Source organism: Komagataella phaffii, chromosome 2 (assembly GCF_000027005.1).
Source record: "Komagataella phaffii GS115 chromosome 2, complete sequence".
NCBI lineage: Eukaryota > Fungi > Ascomycota > Pichiomycetes > Pichiales > Pichiaceae > Komagataella > Komagataella phaffii.
The window spans coordinates 633,473-651,658 of record NC_012964.1 but is presented as its reverse complement, the minus strand read 5'-3'; the positions used below and the strand labels follow the sequence as shown (position 1 = coordinate 651,658).

Here is an 18,186-nt window from a genome sequence, read left to right as displayed (position 1 = left end):
AGAGATGTCCACTAACAAAGGTGTGAGAGAAAGAGCATGTATGCTCTGTGGTATTGTCTTGCCTGGTAGGGTATTCATGCAAAACGGCTGTCCTAACTGCGACTCAGTATTGAATTTGAGGGACAGTGATCAAGCTACCGTCAACGAGTGCACATCGTCATCTTTTGAGGGTTTGGTGGCCGTTGGAGATAATGAACACTCCTGGGTTGCTAAATGGCTCAGAGTAGATCGATTTCAGCCAGGTCTGTACGCCGTTCGAGTTGATGGAAGGTTACCCAGTGATATCGTAGCAGCTTTGGAACAGTATGGTGTCTATTATAGGCCACGAGATGGCTCTGTGATTGACTAGTCATTAGGATAGAAGGGTTTAATAGGAAAATGTATTTTTAAGTGAAATGAGCATATTTTTAATAGCTTTTGATGTGTTGTGAAGTTTACAATTGGGGAATAGACCATGTAAGGTATAAATGTAGTGCTAGCATCTTCTATTCTGTTTTGGGTGGCAATAATAAATCTTAAAGGCTATGTGGGAGGGGCTGCAAAGTTCTCAACCTCTTGACTAATAGGTTTCCCGTGTGGGAACCACTCCGTGTCAATGTCAATCACTGCTCTATCACTATTAAATTTCAGTGAATAATTTCCTTTCGCTCGTCCTCTAAACTACCAACATTCAATGTTTAGGAGGATACCACACCTTAAACAAAGGATAGGTCCCAATGTCGTCCGTCTCATCCCCAGAAGATGCATGTCCCTTCAAGTGGTTCAGCAAACCTTGGAGTTTACTACAACAAATCTTCAACTAATTCACCAGTATTCTGGACTTCCATGGTGGGCTCTGATCCCCATCACCACGTTCACTTTGAGATCACTGTTCACCCTTCCAATAGCCGTCTTGCAACGAAAAAGATTACAAAAACAAAGCGTCTTACGACCGCTGGTCACTGCCATGGGACCTCTATTACGACTCAAGCTGGCCCAACAGGCATCCATCTCACAGAAACTGCAAAGAGAATCCATAGATTTCTTTCCTACTGAAGCCACCAAGTTAAACTATGAAAAAATTATGATTCTGGCAGCGAAGGAGTCAAGGAAGAGACAAAAGAAGTTGTTCCGTGACCATGGTGTACAAATATGGAAGAATGCTATTTTGCCTGTCTTTCAAGTGCCCCTTTGGGTGACATTGAGTTGGACTTTTAGAAACCTAACAGGTTGGCATAGTTTTGAGCAAGGTAATAAGCCCCTAGATAGCTCTTTGATTCATGAAGGGTTTTTCTGGCTACATGATTTGACGGTGCCCGATCCGTATATGATCCTTCCCGTAGTTTTGGGATCGGTCGCTCTAATCAACTTGGAATGGAACAACAAGACACTGCAGATGAGGAGTAGCTCAGCTCAAGGAAAGAAAGTATCATTGAGGCCAACAATGATGGATGCGATAATGAACTTGTCCAGGTTTAGTATTGCCTTTCTCATGGTAATCTCCACACAAGCACCCGTTGGATTGTCGTTGTACTGGATCAGCTCCAATTTGTACTCATTGAGCCAAAACATGATATTGGATAAATATCTGCCTATCAGCTATACTCCAAACGAACGACATACTCAGGGAATCTCGTATAATAAACACAACTTGATCAGTGATAATTGAAGAGTGACTATCAGATTACTTGTATATAATGATTTATTTCCTTCTTTTAGTTGGAGCAGCAGTGTCTTCAGATGCTCTTTTCGAGTTTGAGGTGTTTGAGTCAGTTTTGCCGTTCATGAAGAGGGTCCATGTGAACTTTTCAATTATAGACAAGTCATTAATACCGGTTTCTTCTCCTATAGCTTCAACTTTTGGTAAGTAGATATCCAAATACTCTCTTAGTGTATATTTAATTTTAATGTCATTGAAATACATGAATGACTCATCGGAAAAAAATGGAACTACCTTTTTGTCGCCTACACTGGGGAATAGTGATAGAATCAATGTGGCAGTAGCTGGCCCAACACCTTTCAACTTGCAAAACTCGTCCAAAGATTTCTTGACTGACGTCAAAAACTCTTCTTTTCCTTGAATATATGCAATAAAGATATCATATCCTCTTCCTGTGACCTGCTTTACGACAGTCTCGTCGTTAGAAGACACCAGTTTCCGAAGAGTAGGACGAAATTTACCTTTCTCCAATTTCCATTCCACCAATTTAATCAGCTCTTCCTTAGTTAAGAAAAGATGACTTTCCTTTTGATATCTGTGATCAAGAGTTTTGGAGATCACCTCTTCTTTCCAATTGTCCAATTGTAGCAGCTTCGCTTGATCTTTTTTTGTCTGAGCCTTTGCTTTTAAAGCTTTGGGGTATTCCTCTTTATTCGTGGTAAGTATAAAGTCTTTTGTTAGGAAGGCCATGATTAAGACGGAGTACGAATGGATGGGCAAGAAGATAAATTGATTCAACTCTTTCTAGTTTTATGGAAATTGCTCAACATTTAACAGTCTAACTGTAGTGCTTTTCCAGTCAGGCACTGCTCTTCACCGTTCTCCAGATATTATTTTCTTCCTCGAAACACTCATTTGATCTCAATCAAGTCTTTCTTGGTGGTACGGTACACCTCAAAAGTCTGGTCATGAGTGTTCAACTTATAACTACAGCTCAAGAGCTTTTGAATAACATACCACTGAACGTGATATCCCAAGGGGCGGAGGCAATAGTTTTTGAAACTCAAACCCATCCATTTCTGCCAAAGTCAAACCAGTCGCCAACTACAAAATTTATCATAAAGTATAGACCAAGAAAACCATACCGTCACCCCACACTGGATCTTCAGATAGTTAGTTCAAGAACTCAGAGTGAAGCCAGATTGCTTCATAAACTATATCAACTTGGAATCAAAGCTCCCAAATTAATAGCGGTGGATGGTCCTAATGGTATCATATGGATGGAATCCGTTGGAGGAACGCTACCGAATGGAGAGACAAGCTCGTTGAAAAACATGCTATGGTTCAAGGAGAAATCCCAAGAAGAACGAGAAGATCAAAGGAATGAGCCAAATATTGCTTTAGATGATGAAGTCAAAGACATAATGTCCAAAGTGGGAGGTGCTGTTGCAAAATTGCATCTTGCAAACATAGTTCATGGTGATTTGACCTCATCCAATATCATCTTGGATCAGCATAACGATAAATGGGAGCCAATGCTCATAGACTTTGGTCTAAGCTCGTATTCTTTATTGGCAGAAGACGAGGCAGTTGATTTGTATGTTCTTGAGCGAGCATTGATCAGTACTCATCCCATTTATTCCAAGTCGTACAATGAATGGCTACTTCAAGGATATGAGAGGACTTTCAGGGAAGCAGCGGCGTCAAAGAAGTTTACAGAAATATCCAGAAGGTTGCAAGATGTTCGTCTAAGAGGGCGTAAACGTAGTATGTTGGGTTAGCATAAATTTGTAATATTTCCATCCTTTAACTATTGAGTTCCTAATAAGACTAATATCTCTTCATTATATAGTCTATCAATTTCATTTATCTATTTTACTTGCTTACCGCCGTACAAAGCTCTCCATTCGTCGACTTTCTTCTCATCAATTCTCTTGAACAAATACTGGGCCTTGTTGATACAATGACCTGCTTTGATGAAAAGTCCAAACTCGTCTGGGATGCGTAAGCTTGCAGTGTTCAAAATTTGATTGATCTGAGTTGTAGTCTCAGGCATGTAAGGATAAATGACACTCCCGACTAAGTAAATTAAATTTAATCCAATTGCAACAACGGCATCTGATTTGGCAGGCTTGTCATTGTACAAAGAGTTGTCCAGTTTGTTGTCTTGCAAGAATTGGTTTCCTCTGGCGGAAAGTTGCATGGCGACTTCAAGTCCCTTCCTTAAATGAACACCTTCCAAGTCAATCAAGTATTGTTTCAAAATTGCGTTAACATCCCTCACCAGAACTTCATAGTTCTCACAATTGGAAACGTCATAGTCAGGGACAACACCATTATATTTTGCATTAACAAATTTGGTCAATCTGTTTACAAAGTTACCTAGATTGGCAAGCAGTTCATTGTTGTTCTTGGAGACAAACTCTCCCCATGAAAATTGAGAATCAGAGCTCTCTGGTCTAATACTAGCCAGATAATATCTCCATACAGAAGGAGGGATACCTGAATCCTGAGCATTGTTACCGAACACTCCAATACCTCTGGACTTCGAAAACTTTCCGCCTTCATACTGTAAGTACTCGGTAGTGCTTAGATGATGTAACATGGTCCATTTGTCTCCAGTACCAATTTCAGAGGCTGGGAAAACGACAGTATGAAAAGGAACATTGTCCTTACCCATGAACTGGTAAAGATCAACGTGGTCTGGATTTTTCCACCATTCTTTCCAGTGTTTGGTGTAGTTGGCAGTGATAGAAATATAACCAATTGTAGCGTCAAACCAAACGTATAGAACTTTCTTCTCAAAACCATCTAGAGGAACTGGTGTACCCCAGACCAGATCTCTGGTGATGCAACGAGGCAACAGTCCCTCTTTGATCCACGAGTCAGTGATTGTTCTCGAGTTTTTCGACCATTTTCCCTCTTCACTAGCTTTAGCAACCCATTCACGAAGAGGAGGTTCCAACTTATCTAGTGATAAGAATATATGGTCAGAATTCTTGGGTTCCGGAGAAGCATTGTCAAGTTTACAGCGAGGGTTGATCAATTCGAAAGGATCCAAAAGAGTACCACACTTATCACATTGGTCTCCTCTGGCATCTTCATAATGACATTTTGGACATTCCCCCTCGACATATCGGTCAGCTAAGAATCCATTGTGAACCGGACAATATAACTGTCTCATAGATTGTTCCTCCAAATACCCATTATTGTAAAGCTTCATAAAGATATCTTGAGCAATCTCAGTTTGCAACTCTGTAGTAGTCCTACCAAAATAATCAAAACCAATTTGGAACCATTTGTATACATCAGAATGGATCTTGTGATACTTCGTGCAGAGCTCTCTTGGAGTAACGTTCTCTTCTAGTGCTTTTGTCTCCGTAGCAGTACCATATTCGTCTGTACCACAAATGAACAATGTGTTGTAATTTCTAGCTTTACAAAAGCGGGCATAGATATCAGCACTTAAAACAGATCCAACAATATTGCCCAAGTGAGGAACGTTGTTGACATATGGCAGAGCTGATGTGATTAAGATATTCCTTTCATTTGGCTTTGGCTTAATACTTGCATCTTGTGGTTTCACAAATTCTGCTTCAACATGAGAAGCTCCGGTATTTTCTTCCTTTGCACGCTCAAGCTTTGTTATGGAGATAGCATGAGCAACAGCTTTCTCAACTTTGGAAGCAAATTCGGAGATCCATGTATTAGCAGATTTTGGCAATGAATCTTTAATTGGGTAAAGAGAGGAAAATAAGATGACTTGTTCTGGGGATGATGTATTAATTGGGGGTAACTCCAAAAGCGGTTCTGTCAAAGATTTACCAGATTTCAAAACGTTATAAAGTACAACTTCTTCAAAATGGGACAAATTAGAGCGCTTGAAAGCATCCAATCCAATTCTTGATGAGGCCAGATATCGAACTATGGCATTTGGTTCAAACAACTCGAACCCACTCTTAGTCTTGAGTAACACTGTTTCAGTTACATCTTTATCTTGCAAAACGCAAGCTTTTGAAAAAAGGCTAGTGGCAATCGATAACTTCAGGTTATCCGAAAGGTCTAACAACCCTGATCCAAGGGACCCATAAACTTGCTCTGTCATTTGCTTTAATGGAGTGAAAGGAGGCTATTTTTTCCCTCTAAAATACTGATGACTATATGATACAATAGATGCTGAAAATCGGGTAGCGCACGAAGATATGAGTGGAGTATTAGTGGGGTGTAGGAGAGGTAGAAACAGATGTTCGGTAACTTGTGGTCCATCGACTTGCAATTTCAAACAGCTACCTGCCGCTTTGTTCATTACCCCTAATCCTCGATCGAATGCCAGCACATTGTTCCAATCCCTTCATTTGGGACTCAATGTAGTAGTGGCAAAGTGCTGACTCAAATTGTCCATTGTACTTGTGTTATCATGGATCTGCTTGGGCTTTTTTGGCTGCAACAAATGATGCTGATCATCAAAATACCCTGGGGCCAAGCTGTTGGTCTCCTTAACCCATTGGTCATATGCCACTGGATTATACCCTTTATGATCTTCAGAAATATCGTCGTTGAAAGATCTCGTCAGAAGCTTCAATTTTTCTTCCAAATCGTTGCAATCAGAAACCAAGCTCTTAAGCCGGTCCTTCTTAGAATTGAACATGTTTTTATTCAACTGATCTGGTAGTTTGATGAACTCATAGGGCAGAGTGATAGGTTTTGGTTGTGTGTACTTCCCAGGGATTGCTACCAGGGGCAGACGGGAGAGGATTGGATCAGCTGAGTTCAGTTAGAAGCAGTCATTTGAAAGAAAACAAGCAATCAACTTACAGTCTTGTGACATGGCCCTAGTAACAAGCAAGGTTGGTTTAAAGGGTAACTACGCTTTTTAAGGATAAACTTAAGTCCCATATGCGTTACGCGATAGCTATAATACATCCGACATCCACCTCCTAAAATCCAAAATTGAAAGAACTCATATCGGGTTCTTGGAATTCAGTAGGAGGCGGTTGCAATTTCTTGGAAAACCCGACAGATTTACGTCTCGTATGGTCACTAGAGGTCGAACTAATGGCAGAATTGTTTTCTTCAATCTTGGGCGAAACTTCAACATTTCCGTTCTTTGTAGCTTGTTCCAATTGAGCATGTCCGTTGTCAACATGTGTGGTATTTCCGTTCTTGATTACCTTCTGGTCCTTCTCAATGATGTGCGTTATGATCTCTGTCCTTTTCATGAAGTTGAAGTTCTTCACGATATACAAAGATATCAGATCGCATCCCATACGTTCGTAAATGGCAACTACTCGTAGAATAAACTCAAACTCCAATCTAGGATTGATATTGGTGAGCCCCTTGAAGTAGTCAATGTGCTTCTTTCGTAGTCCATCATATACGATCATCATGACAGGATCATCCATGACCCTTTCTATAATCGTATCCTTGATTGTTACACTGCGTTGACTCTTTGAAATCTCACTGAGAATTTGATCATCCTCTATCAGTTCACTACAGTTCTTAATCAAAGCTTGAATAGATCTGTTTCGATCTGAGAGTTTCCAAAATACCCAGCTTGTGGTCCATCTGTCTCCTTTGACAGCACTGCTGACTAGGATAGTATTAGTCAACAATTCTTTCAGTACCGGACCATGGTCATTACCTTCGTAAACTCGAGCGACCGCTATGGCCAAAGGAACGTCTTCAAGTTTCTTGACAAGGACATTCACACAATCTTTCAGGGAATCCCCCAATAAGAAAAAGATAGCTGCATCTAGATAACGATGTTTGCTCATTAAAACAAAAGCATTTTTTAATGCAGCTGATTTCCACCTTTGCTCCTTAAAATTCTGAGACAAAAATCTCAACATTTTACTCTGTTCTGGATGACCAATACTGTTCTTCCATAGTCCGATCAAGATTTGCTTCTTTCTCAAGGCTAGATAGAATATCGAGCAAGTCGACGGATCCCTTTTACCGTCATTGTCAATGCTGTACTGCAAAAATTCGTTTCTTGCAATGCTTTCAAATAACTCTTGCAACTTGGAGTTGGGAATCCAATACGAAAGTTTGAATCTTTCTTGCAAGCTTCCAAGTTAATTTATTCTTGCTATTCGTTTGTTGATCAAGGATCATGTTAAGCAAAACGTCTTTGTTGTCACTATGTAAAGCAAAGTTGACGTCTCGCATAGTAATACTATCGTAAACTTGGTTAACCTTTGTGCTGTTCAGCAAAAACAACTTGTACCCTAGAAAAAACCTCAATCCATTGGGATCTAAAACGTCCTGATACTTTTCAAGAATATCCGTAAGGATCTCAATTGTGCTGGCTAAAGTAATCTGTTGATGTCCCGTAAGAAATGGAAGCCTATACTTCACCAATTTGCTTAGTAGAACCTTACTGACATCAGGCTTCAATCTAGTAGCTTCTCCCAAATCATTTTGGTCAAAAACCGCACTTGGAGTTCTGGAGACTTGAGGAGTATTATCTGTAGAAAAATTCTCTTGGTCTCTAACGTAATCACTGATCTTTTCGGACCCAAAGTTTCTGCTCAACTCAATTGAAGCATCTAACTCTGGATTTAGATCAAGTTCTCGTAGCTTGTTGTACATCTGTACTAGTAACTTTTCTACAAAGGTGTACTTTCCCCAAAAAAAACTCTGAATAACAAATTGTGGATGATACAGAGGCAATGGTCCGTTGACAAAAGCACAAAGTTCAAATATATCTTCCACATGGGCATCATTATAAGAACCAATGAGGTCTTGAGTAACAGCGTCATTCATATCCAGGCTTTTATCACAGACATAAAATTGATTGCTGCATCCTATTGCTATTGTACCATCTTCCAGCCAGACAGAGTCACCAATGTCATGAGTTGTCATAGATGACAAATCTATGTTTTTTATAGGCTTATACGATGGAGTCTCATTTGTGTAGTCATATCTTAGCTGTGTGAACAGAAGCACATGTTTATTGAAACCGATCGCCAGTATACTTTGGCTATAGTCTGTACAGGTCCAATCAATATCTTTGATCTCAAGATCCTCACTGAAAGTCTCTTGGTATTCTAGAAACTTCCTCTTGCAATCCCAAATAGAGAGAACTTTCTTCGAAGAGTTGACAATAGCAACTTTGTGGAGAGATGATCCTTTGATATAAGTCATATTTGGTGTATTACTGTGGAAAAAAAACTTTCGGATCCAATGGTAACGTCCTTCTTCAAACTTGATTCCAAAAATATTTACATATCCATCTTTGTCCACAATCGACAAAATATCTTTGGGGGTTCGGGTAAAACGATTGCTATGACCAACCGGATCGATTTGTTGAATCAGATGTATTTCAGAGTTGTTAGGGCTGCTAAAGGGAATGTTTGCAATGGTGATCTTGGATAATTCTTTTGAGGAAAGATCAAATTTCCAGCATTTGACATTGTTTACATCGTAAATTGCAATAATATGGAATAGGTTCTTATTGCCCCTATTGAATTCTGGTAGTAAAAAGAAACTGACAGGTGTCAAGTCCTCATCGATTGGAAGGCTGGTGAGTTTGGTAGCAGTCTTAGTCGGCACAAGTGCAGTACTCCACACAGAAATTTCTCCGGCGCTTATGCCAATAACAATGTCTGATTTCGCCAGAATCACTGCTACTACAATATTGGCACGAATTGTACATTTCTTACTGAGAGTAACACCATTGGAAAGGCGAATGGGATACCAAAGATAACTCTCATTAAACCTGGTGATTGAAAGAACAGACGAACCATCAATTGAGCGTATCAAACGCCGAATGGACTTCATATGCCCTGTAAACTTATGATCCAGCTTTCCAACTGGAACTAGGGTTTCTTTTTCAGTGTGTGATGTAGGCTGGTCTGTTGATCTTGCAACGTCCAAAAGAAAATCATTGCCTAAAGAGACGTCTCTTATAGTAGATTTATTCAAGTCATGCAGCACTAGTTTGAGATTGTTATCTGAAGAAATAGTAAGCTCTTGGAAGTAGATGAGGAGGAAGGGTTTGGGTAGACAGTTTTCGCCAAATTTCAGTATCCCTCCGTTTATAATAGGTAACTTTTCAATGGATAAAGGGCGAGCAGGTAAAGAGTTTAAATGTTCCATAGAGTAAAGCTCGGCTTTCCCGCTACTATAAATGACCATGCATAGCTCCAGATCTTCTTCCAGGAGCAACTCACTCACCTGCTTTTTCTTTCTCTTGAGGTCGGCAATCATTCGTTTCGTAATGGAACCATCAATGTTTAAAATAAAACTGGGTTCATCTTCGGCTTTGAAATCAACCGAACCAGAGTAGTAGAAGCTGTGAATACCATCGATCTCAAAAATAGACCAGACTCTCATTTTGGAATCTACACCAATGGAGTATAATGTGTGCATATGGTCACGGTTACTCGATGCTTCAGTGACTTCCTGTTTCCAGCGTAATTGACTAACATGTACTTGGTTGTTCAAATACGTTAAATCAAATTCAGATTTCACAATTCCGTAGGAAACTCTGAACCAGACCTTGATGAAGCTATCATAAATACCACAGCTGACAATCAAATCAGAACTTGGAGATACTTTACAAAGGTAGATAGGAGACGGCTGAACTTTAAACCATAGCTTCCTAGCGGAAATCGTCATGTGGGCGTGATCCCTCTTATTTTTATAGTACAATCTCCACAGAGTAAGGCTCTCCATCGATCCGACAACAATTTCACAGCTTGTTTCCGTGTTCAGATCATCTGGTAAATCAAGAAATCGATTCGAACTGTCCTCATCATCAGTTGGGTCAATGTGGTCACTCCAACATATGCTATTGATCCTCGAGGAGTCTTCGTCGTTAGTCACTGTCAGTTCATGCTGATACTCAATACGAAGATCTGCCAGATTCTTTGATCTTTTATACTGAAAATAATTGCTGATCACAGGTTTGTATATGTGTAATTCATTGTCCAAAGTGATCGCAATCTTTCCATTTAGCTTGTTAATATCCACACTATAGGGGTCTTTGTCTAGATAGATCGTTTGAACTCGTGCGCAATTGTTGGTTAAAATGATTAGATTGTTTCCTGAACAGTAGCTAATTATGGGCACATCATTCCAATTGCAGCTTCTGACAGCTTCTATTGACCTATTAGGTTCTCCTGGCAGAAAATTCATGGGCAATATGTGAGCACCGAGAGGTCTGTTTGGTGGAGTGATGAATTATAACGGGCACCCTCTAATGATCATCGTTCGCGAAGGATGTATACTAAAGGTTTGGCCCGTGGATGATATACGTGGTATGTCCAAAGGGTTCAAGGAATTAAGACTTGCCCATGAAAGAGAGATAGTTATAAGCTACTTATTATTCTAAGCAACTAAATTTAACCTTTATACACTAATTAGAAGGCGTACAATTTGAGTGCCAGAGAAGTCAAGTTCATCTTACATCAGCATTTTCATAGATATTTCGCTGACCCTCACGAAACGAATTACCAGATACCTAACTTCATTCCAGAACTCAACATGGTAGCAAGGTAAGCAATATCTCCCAAGCTCGTGATTAGCTTAGTTTAGGGACACATACTAATAAGTTCTAAAGTTGCAAAGATCAGTTGAAGCAGGTTGCCATATGCCTTCAGAGGTCTCCATGTGTGATGATTGAGAGGAATACTCCAAAAGATTGCATTACAGACCCTGTCAAGGCAAAAGATCTACCAGAACTTTGCAAAGCCCAATTGTCAACCTTTTTAGAATGCAAGAGAGGTATTGTTGACATGCGGAAGCGGATAAGGGGAAATGCACCGTTAAGTACTGGAAAGTACGATGAACAATACGAGAAGCTTAGCACTGGTGATTTTGATCCAAGGGAAGAAATGCAAAAATTGGACAGTTTGAACACTCATAATGAAAGATAGTATTATAATCATGTAAATAAAAAAGTCTAAATGTAAATATCATCAAATTTCAAACGATTTCCTCTCCAGTCTGTTCTATCAGATCTATCAAGGAATCTATCGTCTTGTCATCTAGAATTGGAGAATTAAAAACAACTCTAAAAAACTCTCCATGCTGGTTGTCAACATCATCAGGGTTTGGCGAATAGTCTACCAAAAACTTCCCATGTTTATGCAATTCTGTGGCAATGTATCTAGTAGCGTTTGTGTTTTCTGACCCATTTTCGAAATCATTTTTTGGATTATAGTAGAAACAAACTTGCAAACAGGCAGGTTCGGGACTGCCCACCAGTTTGAAACCTTTACGATTGACAATCTTGGAAGTAAAATATCTGGCAATGGAGAAGGCGTGATCTACCCTTTCCTTATAACCTTCAGAACCATAATAAAGCCATGAGAGATAAAATTTCAAGCTATCTGCTCTTCTGCCACAACCCATAGTTCCATCTGCTAAATCGTAATTTTCATCGTCATCTTCGTGTTTATTATGGAATAAATAGGGTGCATTCAAGGAGTTGGCCTGTTGGAATATAGAGACATCTGGAACTAGAAGAAAGGAACATGTGCATGGAACACCCAACATTTTATGCGGGTTAGCAGTGATTGAGTCTGCCAAATGGCTTCCCTTCATCTTATGTTTCTCCCTATCACTGAAAATGACATTACCACCCCAAGAACCATCAATGTGGAACCAGCATTTGTATTCTTTGGCTATCTTATGAATATCTTCAAATGAGTCATACGAGCCAAAAACAGTTGTGCCAGCTGTGGCATTGATATATAACGGAGTGTAACCTTCAGCAATGGATTTTTCAATATTCACTCTGAGATCTGTCACATCCATGCAACCATTTTTGTCCACCTTACACTTGAACAAATTCTCAGCCCCAATTCCCAACAGGATACATGCTTTTTCAACACTATAATGTGAATGAGATGATGCAAATACAGCAAAATGATGATTCCCGTTACCTTTAACTTTTGTATCGGGGTATAAGCTGCTTCGGGCCATCTGGAGTGAAGTAACATTAGACCAGGATCCACCTGGAAAAGTTAACCCTCCAGCTCTGGGTCCTAAAAATCCAAAAAGTCCAGCATACTGTCTAGCAGTGTATTTCTCTATTATGGTAACAGCAGGAGATACTGTGAAAACATGAGAGTTTGTATTCAAAGCACTCAATAAGAGATCACTTACTAATCCGATCACGTTCGTGGAAGCATAGAGCTTGTCCATGAACCCTGCATTCCATGTGTTTACCGAAGAGTCTAAAACTTTCTTGACTGTTTGAATTACTAACTCATCGTCCTTTCCGCCACCATTAAAGTCTGCTTCAAGCTTTAATGATTGGTAGAGGTCTCTTGGGTTGGGATAGTAGGGGCCAATTGGTTTATCGTTCTCGTCAGTGTCTTTGATATGTTGAGCTATCAACTCGACAGCTGGTCTAAGTAAGGTCTCCAGTTCAGTAACTCTATCAGCTTCTAGGTCAGTTTTTATGGGTGTCATTACTGAGATAGGGTTCTCGGCTGAATATTTTTCAGAGGATTTTATACGATGCAGTAGACGTAAACCCGGCCGACGGGTTCAATAATCGCGAGATGGAGATCAGGGGTTCTCCAAGTAATAGAAGAGTGAGGGAAGCCACAGTGGGAGCGGGGAACTATGAATGGATATAGATGAACGAGATGCCATAAGAAATGGGCTGGACATTGTTTAATGTTTTTTTGTTTAGGAGCGTTTAAAGGACCAAAAAACGAAAAAAATACAACAGTGATAATGAGAACGGTTTGGTTCACGTTGGAGGTGAATGAGAAAACTGAAAGGAACAACAAGCGGCCTCAATTGATATGTAAGAGTTCGCATAACAAACGACAACCTTTAGACCTTTGTTTCTTTCACAGCTCCTGTTGTTCTCTCTGTTGATCCCATGCTTGGTGCTTGGTTTTTTGCAAGAAGCTTCAGTTGAATGATATTGCGCGAGAATCTTCCCCAAACTTTCGTGAAAGCCATCGCTCCACCCAAGGACATCTCCCCAACGTTTATTATCCCGCCCCCCTCTACTTTCTGTGTTGCACAACAGTACAGTCCCGTATATTCCCATCAGTTTAACCCAGAATGAGCACAGAAGACGAAGATATCATTAACAATCTTGAGGAAACCGAAGTGGAAGGATTGGTCGAGATTTTCATCCGAATGAATGACGAAGAAGATAAAGATTATTGCTTTCAAGTTTCCACTAATTCTACGTTCAAAGATCTGCTGAAAATCTTTGACAGCCTCCCACTGACTTTGGCTCCCACTTGTTTCCAAAACTTAAGACCAATTGGATTCCAGGTATCTACAAGTCCCGGATTTTTGACTGCCTCAGGTGGCCTTCTTTTTGATGATGATGCCACCAACAAGAAATATTTAGTCAACGTTGCACTGAGTGACAAGATTGGAGACAAGGTTTGGCCAGGACAATTGATTGTTCCCAAATGGGAGTTTAATTCTACTGCTTTTTTGGTGATTCAATCAATATTCTTGCTTTGGCTGTACACCGATTTGCCCGATTTTATTTCTCCTACACCAGGTATTAGTTTGACTAGCCAAGCTCTTAAAGCTGGTGCTTATATTGCCAAGCTACTTCATTACGATGATTTTGCTGATCTTCTGTTAAATGAACTTCTTACGGAGGAAAGCAAATTTACCCAATCACTCTTTTTTGTTTTCCATGTGGCAAAGATTGGGTTCCTTGAATTATTGCTGTATTTTGGATTCTACAGACCCTATTCATTTGATATTCTACACATTTTTACTCCAGCACCAGCTCCGATCGACAAAGAAACCCTGAGGAAAATTGGTTGGACAGGAGCACGCAAGGTCAGCGTTCAAGATTACAAGTCAAGATACCGTGACCATCAGACAAAGAAAGTGGGTTCTTTGTTGAAAGCAAAAGAACTTGGTCTTTTTGAGAAGATAATCTATGGTGGAGTGCAATTGAAAGATGGCGAAGGTTGGAATACTCCTCTGCCTACTGAAGACGACAAAGGTGCAAAGTCAAATACACTGGACAAGCTGCTACAGGCTAACGGCAAATTTATTCTCAACTATGATTACATTGCTCACATCGGCGAATACTGGGAAACTAATGAGCTTGACGTTCTTTTGGCCAAAAAAGACCAATGTGAAAATGAGGAAGAACTGAGGCAGCTAGATCAACAGTTGAACAAAGCGGCTAGGGACTTCAGATCGTATGGCCCCTTGGAATGCAGTGAGAAAGTTACTAAAATCGTCGATAATAGAATGGCTCTTAAATAAATCTGTGTATAATCTGATTCCTATTTTATTTTTTTTTTATTTAATTAGCTTTCTTGGCTGAGGTGGCGGCAAGCAGAACACCTGGCATAGGCTCGTTACCAATTGATATCAGCAACTTAACTCCTGCTACCAACAGAGCTACCAATATGATTCCTGACCAAAGGAAAAGATTGAATTCTACGGCGTAGTCTTTCTTTGCACAGTTGAAACCAGACCAGCTAATGGTAGAACCTTTGGCATCCTTACTTGGAGTGCAAAGACATTTGTAGCAATCCCCAACTTTAGAACATATTCCATGGTTACTACAAGTGTTGGTATTTTGTATACAGGCATCTTGGGTTTTGAAACATGAGAACGAATTGAAGGTACCCTTAACTTCCCTTTTGGTTATCTCTTGAGCAAAATCAAATGGGGGTGTGGTGACAACCAAAACTTCTCTGCCAGTAGAACGGAGAACATTGGTAATGGCTTCCTTGGCAGCCTTATAAGACTCAGAGTCAACACCAGCAGTGCGAGCAAAGTCAGACAAAGCGTCCACTCGGAAAATAGCATTGGCGTTTGATGCCAACACATGCTTTAACCCATTAAGGTCATGATTAATCACACTGTCTCTCTTAGCAACGTCTTGCTTAATCAATCTAGAAACAGTTTCATCAAATTTATTGGAGATACCATTGACGAACTGTATAAAGGTGGAAATCTCACCGGATCCAACATCAACAGATGATTGCAAGGGTAAGATGTCTGCATAGTCATCAACGCCACTAATTATTATCACCAACTCATCATCAATGGGGGATCTCTGTAATTCAGGCAGCAGAACAGTATCTGGTTCCAAACGATAATCTTCATCGATGTCGAGATAATCTGCTAGATTGAGTATAGCACTTTCAGCGCTGATCTTGTTGCTATGAAGATCTCCATTAAGCTGAGAGATTGCTGGGTTACTATATCCAAAAGCCTGAGTTAGTAGCAATGCTCCTACTGCCAGGGAAAACATGATGGTGCGTAGTTGGTTGGTTGATTGAGTAGATGGTTGCAAGATATTCTCCGACAGGTCGCGCAAAATCCCGGTGGGAGCCTACGAGGGAAAAACTAGGAGGACCCCTCAAGGTATCTATCTCCCTAGGCGGAAAAATCAAATATCAGGCATCGATGTAACAAGTTGGCAGACTACAAGTTCAGCCACTCAATGAAAAATACGATTCATTTAATATACAATATACTCTGGCTTTTAAGTACGACGTCTTCTTGATAGCAAAATATTAGACTCTTTGATTCCATCGTCGTCGTCCTTCAAGCTAAACTGATCGTTGCTGTAGGCTTTAATCACGGGTAAAATGCGAAACTTTTCGTCCGATACCGTCCAACCGAGCACCAAGTCTCCGGAAATAGAACGCTTTTCAGTGAGCTTACCTGATCCTTGGGAGTCTGTTTTGAAATCAAACAGAGAATCTTCACTTACTGGCTTTAGCTGCATTTGGTTTCTTCTTATCTTTTTCCTTTTGAGCTTTTTCAAGTTGTCTTCGAGATCCTTTTACCAATTCCAAATGACCAACACGTGAAGCAACTAGTCTTTCTGTCTGGGCAACTAAAGAGGCGGAGTGAATTCTGTTTAATTTTTGGGTTAATTTGATTCCTTTGGTCTGATTACGAGCTTTGATAATTCTTGGAGCAGCCTTTCTTGGGTTCATCTGTTGTTTAGTGACCCTTGCCTTCTTCTTTACGGCCAGTTTTTGAGCACCTTGAACCATTACTGTGGAAGGGAAAGTGATAAGGAGGTTAAATTTTTTTTGAATTCTTTTGGTCGCGCTAGGCGAGTGAAAAGTAGCTACATCAGATAGGTGAAGGGGAATCTACGCTATAGTCTACAAAGATTGATGTGCAGTCTCTCTAATCCGCATTACAGGATCCACTCACCTGTTCATTTCGTTTGTGCTTGCCTTCAACGAAGAAACCTTATATTTTTTCGGCTTTTTCAACTCACGGTTCAAAGTTTGGAATAGCCAATAATTATGGTTCTTCTTCATCCTACAGTCGGTCTCAGCAACATTGTCTCAGCAACATTGCACAGAAAAGAAGAATCAAGAACACGTCGCTCTCCTACAAACTCTTACAATCTCTAACTAGAAGAATCAAAGATAAAAAGATGTATGGTCTACCATCCCTTGCTGGCATGTAAAGCAAAACCAACAACCGGGCGTTAAGATGACCAAATGTGATATTAATCTCTCCGAGTACTTGACACTTAAATCCCTAGAGGAACTACTGACAATAGCCCTATTAGAAACAAAGCAACACGGTAAAAGTACTGGTTGTCCGCACAAAGAGCTAAAATTTTCTTTCCAATCGTCTTATATAGATAGGGTCGTGCACCATATAATTACAGAGCCCATCTTAGGGCATCAGCTCATGCGAGACACTCACATCTATAATCAATCCCTGAATAGATATGACACTTCGAATCAAGATCAGATTCTCAAATGAATTGCCTGATTTGGAGGTTCCATCAAACTTTCAGGTCAGTCTGAAAGAGCTGAGATCGTATGTGAGGAGTCAATATAATCAGATAAGCAATAAGCGCTTGAAGTTTATTTACCAAGGGAAAGTGATCCTAGCCAACACCGATTTTGATTCTCTTCCACACACCAATGAGGAGATATTTATACACTGTTTGGTAGGTGAAACACTTACAGCGGACGAACTGGCTGACGAAGGTCAATGGGATACAAAACAGCCCATCAAGAGCACAGAAGAAGCCGCAGTTGGATTTGACAGGTTATTGTCTCAAGGATTCAGCAGGCAAGACGTTGATGAGTTGAGGAGCACTTTCCATAGCATGTACGGTAGTGGCGAGAATGAAGATTTACGTGAATTGGAGGATAATTGGATAGACAGCACGGTGAATAATGAGTTCGATGAATTCTCCAACGTTTTGAACAACAGGAACCAGAACACTCAACTAGCAAATGCACCTGCAGGAGCAGCTGTAAATGTAAATAACCACGTTCCAGATACCAATAGGGATCTTTTGATTGGCACATTGTTGGGTTGTTTCCTCGGCGTATTCGCACTGTTCTTGATGAGACTCGATCTAGGGGGAATCGTTAATAAAAGGACAAAAACTGCTATAATTGCTGGAGTTTGCATTAACTTTTCATTGGGGATAATTAGAATGTTCTCCTGATCTTGTATTCTCATCTTTGCAGGCAGAGAGAGATCCAAACATTTTCATCTTTTTGATAGCCAAAGTCCGCGAAGTCAAGCAGACAAATTCAAATCACCGTTACAGCGCGATCTATTGTTTGCAATTGCTGGGGTTCGAATTA

General features: G+C 40.2%; 13 protein-coding genes across 13 annotated transcripts; 6 read left to right on the top strand and 7 right to left on the bottom strand.

Annotated features, from left to right (window-relative positions):
* Positions 1-4: 4 nt before the first annotated feature.
* Positions 5-349, top strand: PAS_chr2-1_0350 (Protein that forms a complex with Spt5p and mediates both activation and inhibition of transcription; the record flags this gene model as incomplete). Its single annotated transcript, XM_002491205.1, has 1 exon — positions 5-349. One exon carries the CDS (start codon positions 5-7, stop codon positions 347-349), a length of 345 nt encoding a protein of 114 aa, XP_002491250.1.
* A 324-nt stretch (positions 350-673) lies between these two features.
* PAS_chr2-1_0349 (Mitochondrial integral inner membrane protein required for membrane insertion of C-terminus of Cox2p) lies at positions 674-1,648 on the top strand (the record flags this gene model as incomplete). The annotated part of the gene is made up of 1 exon (XM_002491204.1): positions 674-1,648. One exon carries the CDS (start codon positions 674-676, stop codon positions 1,646-1,648), a length of 975 nt encoding a protein of 324 aa, XP_002491249.1.
* Positions 1,649-1,681: 33 nt separating this feature from the next.
* On the bottom strand, positions 1,682-2,389 carry PAS_chr2-1_0348 (Hypothetical protein; the record flags this gene model as incomplete). Its single annotated transcript, XM_002491203.1, has 1 exon — positions 1,682-2,389. One exon carries the CDS (start codon positions 2,387-2,389, stop codon positions 1,682-1,684), a length of 708 nt encoding a protein of 235 aa, XP_002491248.1.
* Positions 2,390-2,607: 218 nt separating this feature from the next.
* Positions 2,608-3,420, top strand: PAS_chr2-1_0347 (Protein kinase; the record flags this gene model as incomplete). Its single annotated transcript, XM_002491202.1, has 1 exon — positions 2,608-3,420. The coding sequence occupies one exon, from the start codon at positions 2,608-2,610 to the stop codon at positions 3,418-3,420; it is 813 nt and encodes a 270-aa protein (XP_002491247.1).
* Positions 3,421-3,509: 89 nt separating this feature from the next.
* On the bottom strand, positions 3,510-5,744 carry PAS_chr2-1_0346 (Methionyl-tRNA synthetase, forms a complex with glutamyl-tRNA synthetase (Gus1p) and Arc1p; the record flags this gene model as incomplete). Its single annotated transcript, XM_002491201.1, has 1 exon — positions 3,510-5,744. The coding sequence occupies one exon, from the start codon at positions 5,742-5,744 to the stop codon at positions 3,510-3,512; it is 2,235 nt and encodes a 744-aa protein (XP_002491246.1).
* A 246-nt stretch (positions 5,745-5,990) lies between these two features.
* On the bottom strand, positions 5,991-6,467 carry PAS_chr2-1_0893 (uncharacterized protein; the record flags this gene model as incomplete). The annotated part of the gene is made up of 2 exons (XM_002491200.1): positions 5,991-6,403; positions 6,455-6,467. 2 exons carry the CDS (start codon positions 6,465-6,467, stop codon positions 5,991-5,993), a joined length of 426 nt encoding a protein of 141 aa, XP_002491245.1.
* A 109-nt stretch (positions 6,468-6,576) lies between these two features.
* On the bottom strand, positions 6,577-10,780 carry PAS_chr2-1_0345 (Subunit of the RAVE complex (Rav1p, Rav2p, Skp1p), which promotes assembly of the V-ATPase holoenzym; the record flags this gene model as incomplete). Its single annotated transcript, XM_002491199.1, has 2 exons — positions 6,577-7,614; positions 7,682-10,780. 2 exons carry the CDS (start codon positions 10,778-10,780, stop codon positions 6,577-6,579), a joined length of 4,137 nt encoding a protein of 1,378 aa, XP_002491244.1.
* A 348-nt stretch (positions 10,781-11,128) lies between these two features.
* Positions 11,129-11,520, top strand: PAS_chr2-1_0344 (Protein required for assembly of cytochrome c oxidase; the record flags this gene model as incomplete). The annotated part of the gene is made up of 2 exons (XM_002491198.1): positions 11,129-11,139; positions 11,205-11,520. 2 exons carry the CDS (start codon positions 11,129-11,131, stop codon positions 11,518-11,520), a joined length of 327 nt encoding a protein of 108 aa, XP_002491243.1.
* A 49-nt stretch (positions 11,521-11,569) lies between these two features.
* PAS_chr2-1_0343 (Hypothetical protein) lies at positions 11,570-13,063 on the bottom strand (the record flags this gene model as incomplete). Its single annotated transcript, XM_002491197.1, has 1 exon — positions 11,570-13,063. One exon carries the CDS (start codon positions 13,061-13,063, stop codon positions 11,570-11,572), a length of 1,494 nt encoding a protein of 497 aa, XP_002491242.1.
* A 609-nt stretch (positions 13,064-13,672) lies between these two features.
* On the top strand, positions 13,673-14,857 carry PAS_chr2-1_0342 (uncharacterized protein; the record flags this gene model as incomplete). The annotated part of the gene is made up of 1 exon (XM_002491196.1): positions 13,673-14,857. The coding sequence occupies one exon, from the start codon at positions 13,673-13,675 to the stop codon at positions 14,855-14,857; it is 1,185 nt and encodes a 394-aa protein (XP_002491241.1).
* Positions 14,858-14,897: 40 nt separating this feature from the next.
* Positions 14,898-15,857, bottom strand: PAS_chr2-1_0341 (Hypothetical protein; the record flags this gene model as incomplete). Its single annotated transcript, XM_002491195.1, has 1 exon — positions 14,898-15,857. The coding sequence occupies one exon, from the start codon at positions 15,855-15,857 to the stop codon at positions 14,898-14,900; it is 960 nt and encodes a 319-aa protein (XP_002491240.1).
* Positions 15,858-16,314: 457 nt separating this feature from the next.
* PAS_chr2-1_0340 (Hypothetical protein) lies at positions 16,315-16,611 on the bottom strand (the record flags this gene model as incomplete). Its single annotated transcript, XM_002491194.1, has 1 exon — positions 16,315-16,611. One exon carries the CDS (start codon positions 16,609-16,611, stop codon positions 16,315-16,317), a length of 297 nt encoding a protein of 98 aa, XP_002491239.1.
* A 698-nt stretch (positions 16,612-17,309) lies between these two features.
* PAS_chr2-1_0339 (uncharacterized protein) lies at positions 17,310-18,044 on the top strand (the record flags this gene model as incomplete). The annotated part of the gene is made up of 1 exon (XM_002491193.1): positions 17,310-18,044. One exon carries the CDS (start codon positions 17,310-17,312, stop codon positions 18,042-18,044), a length of 735 nt encoding a protein of 244 aa, XP_002491238.1.
* Between the last annotated feature and the right edge of the window lie 142 nt (positions 18,045-18,186).